Raw genomic sequence first — 1,572 nt, forward strand, 5'->3', positions numbered from 1 at the left:
GATGCGTAAAGTGGCAGTTAGGGGCCTAAGTCCTATTGTGCATCTGGCCCATTTAGTCTCTGTACAACACACAAATTCCAGCCAGCTTATCACTGTTGCTTTCTCTAAATCTTGTCTATTTAAAAATATATATTTTACAGGATACAATAAGGCTCTCTTTCTATTCATCTCACTGAAGAGATGATCTCTATATGCCATTTCAATTCACTTTTATGATACGACTTAATTTTATTTTATTTAAATACATGTTATACAGCCTGGAAAAGGGCTCTCTTTACATTCATGCTACAGAGAGATTAACTTCACATGCTGTTTACATTTACTTTTATTAAAAATGTTCATTTCATTTGTTTTCTCTTGTCTTCCAGATCACAGTTTTCCCGAATAAATACCAATGAAAAATCAAACCACAGTGACTGAATTTATTCTCCTGGGACTTTCCAGTGACCCTCAGATGCAGATTTTTCTCTTCTCAGTATTTTTAGTTATTTACCTAATCACTCTGGGAGGTAATATAGTGATAATGGTGGTCATAAGAGCTGATTCTCACCTTCACACCCCTATGTACTTCTTCCTTTTCCACTTAGCCTTTGTTGATATCTGCTATTCTTCGGTCACAGCGCCTTACGCGTTGAGGAACTTCCTAGCAGTGCACAAAACTATTTCTGTCAATGGCTGCATTGCTCAGATATTCTTCTTCTTCCTCTCAGCTGGTACCGAAATTTTCATTCTCTCAGCCATGGCTTATGACCGCTACGCTGCCATCTGCGACCCATTGCATTACATGGAGAGAATGAGCAAAAGGATCTGTGTTCAGCTGGTGAGTGGGGCATGGATCACAGCCTTCTTTTATGGCCTTCTTAACAATATTTTTACTCTGAAGTTGCATTTCTGTGGCTCCAACCAAATCCATCATTTCAGCTGTGAGATCCCTCCTCTGTTAGAACTGGCCTGCACTGACACCTTCACCAATCAAGTGGTGCTTGTTACTTCTTTTGTGATATTTGGGTCAAGCTCCTTCCTCCTCATGCTGATCTCCTACATTTACATCATCTCCACCATCCTGAGGATACGATCTGCGGAGGGCAGGCGTAAAGCCTTCTCCACCTGCAGCTCCCACCTAATTGTGGTTGGCTTGTTGTACTTCACAGCTTTTTTCCAGTACACAAAATCCAGCTCAGTATCTTCTGTGGTGCTGGATGAAATATTCTCCATCCAGTACAGTGTCTTGACCCCCATGTTAAACCCCATCATCTACAGCCTGAAAAACAAGGAGGTGAAAACAGCTCTAAGGGAAATGTTGGGAAAATTAAAGTTTCTCAAGTAATGTTGATGATCTTAAATAAATTAAAATACATATTTTTACATCAGAGAGCACAGAACTGTGGATAACAGGTGTTTGGGAAACTCTCAACTCGGGTAACTGAGACAAATTGGGACAAAACCTCAGTTGGTCTAAATGAGTGTGGCTCCACTGAAGTCAGCGGGCCAGATTCCCAGTTCAACAAGAGTCACTGGAGCATGGGGGACTGGATCTCGGGTCACCTAAATCGAGAGTGAATTCTCTGAGCA

At 41.2% G+C, this 1,572-nt stretch overlaps 1 protein-coding gene across 1 annotated transcript; it reads left to right on the forward strand.

Annotated features, from left to right (window-relative positions):
• The first annotated feature begins 394 nt into the window (after positions 1 to 394).
• On the forward strand, positions 395 to 1,327 carry LOC123344813 (olfactory receptor 5V1-like). Its single transcript, XM_044981290.1, has one exon. The coding sequence runs from the start codon at positions 395 to 397 to the stop codon at positions 1,325 to 1,327; it is 933 nt and encodes a 310-aa protein (XP_044837225.1).
• The last annotated feature ends 245 nt before the right edge of the window (positions 1,328 to 1,572 follow it).

The sequence above is a fragment of the Mauremys mutica genome, chromosome 12 (assembly GCF_020497125.1).
Source record: "Mauremys mutica isolate MM-2020 ecotype Southern chromosome 12, ASM2049712v1, whole genome shotgun sequence".
Classification (NCBI taxonomy): Eukaryota; Metazoa; Chordata; order Testudines; family Geoemydidae; genus Mauremys; species Mauremys mutica.

Coding starts and splice junctions, on each gene's coding strand:
- LOC123344813 (XM_044981290.1), top strand. CDS start 395: ATGAAAAATCAAACCACAGTGACTGAATTTATTCTCCTGGGACTTTCC.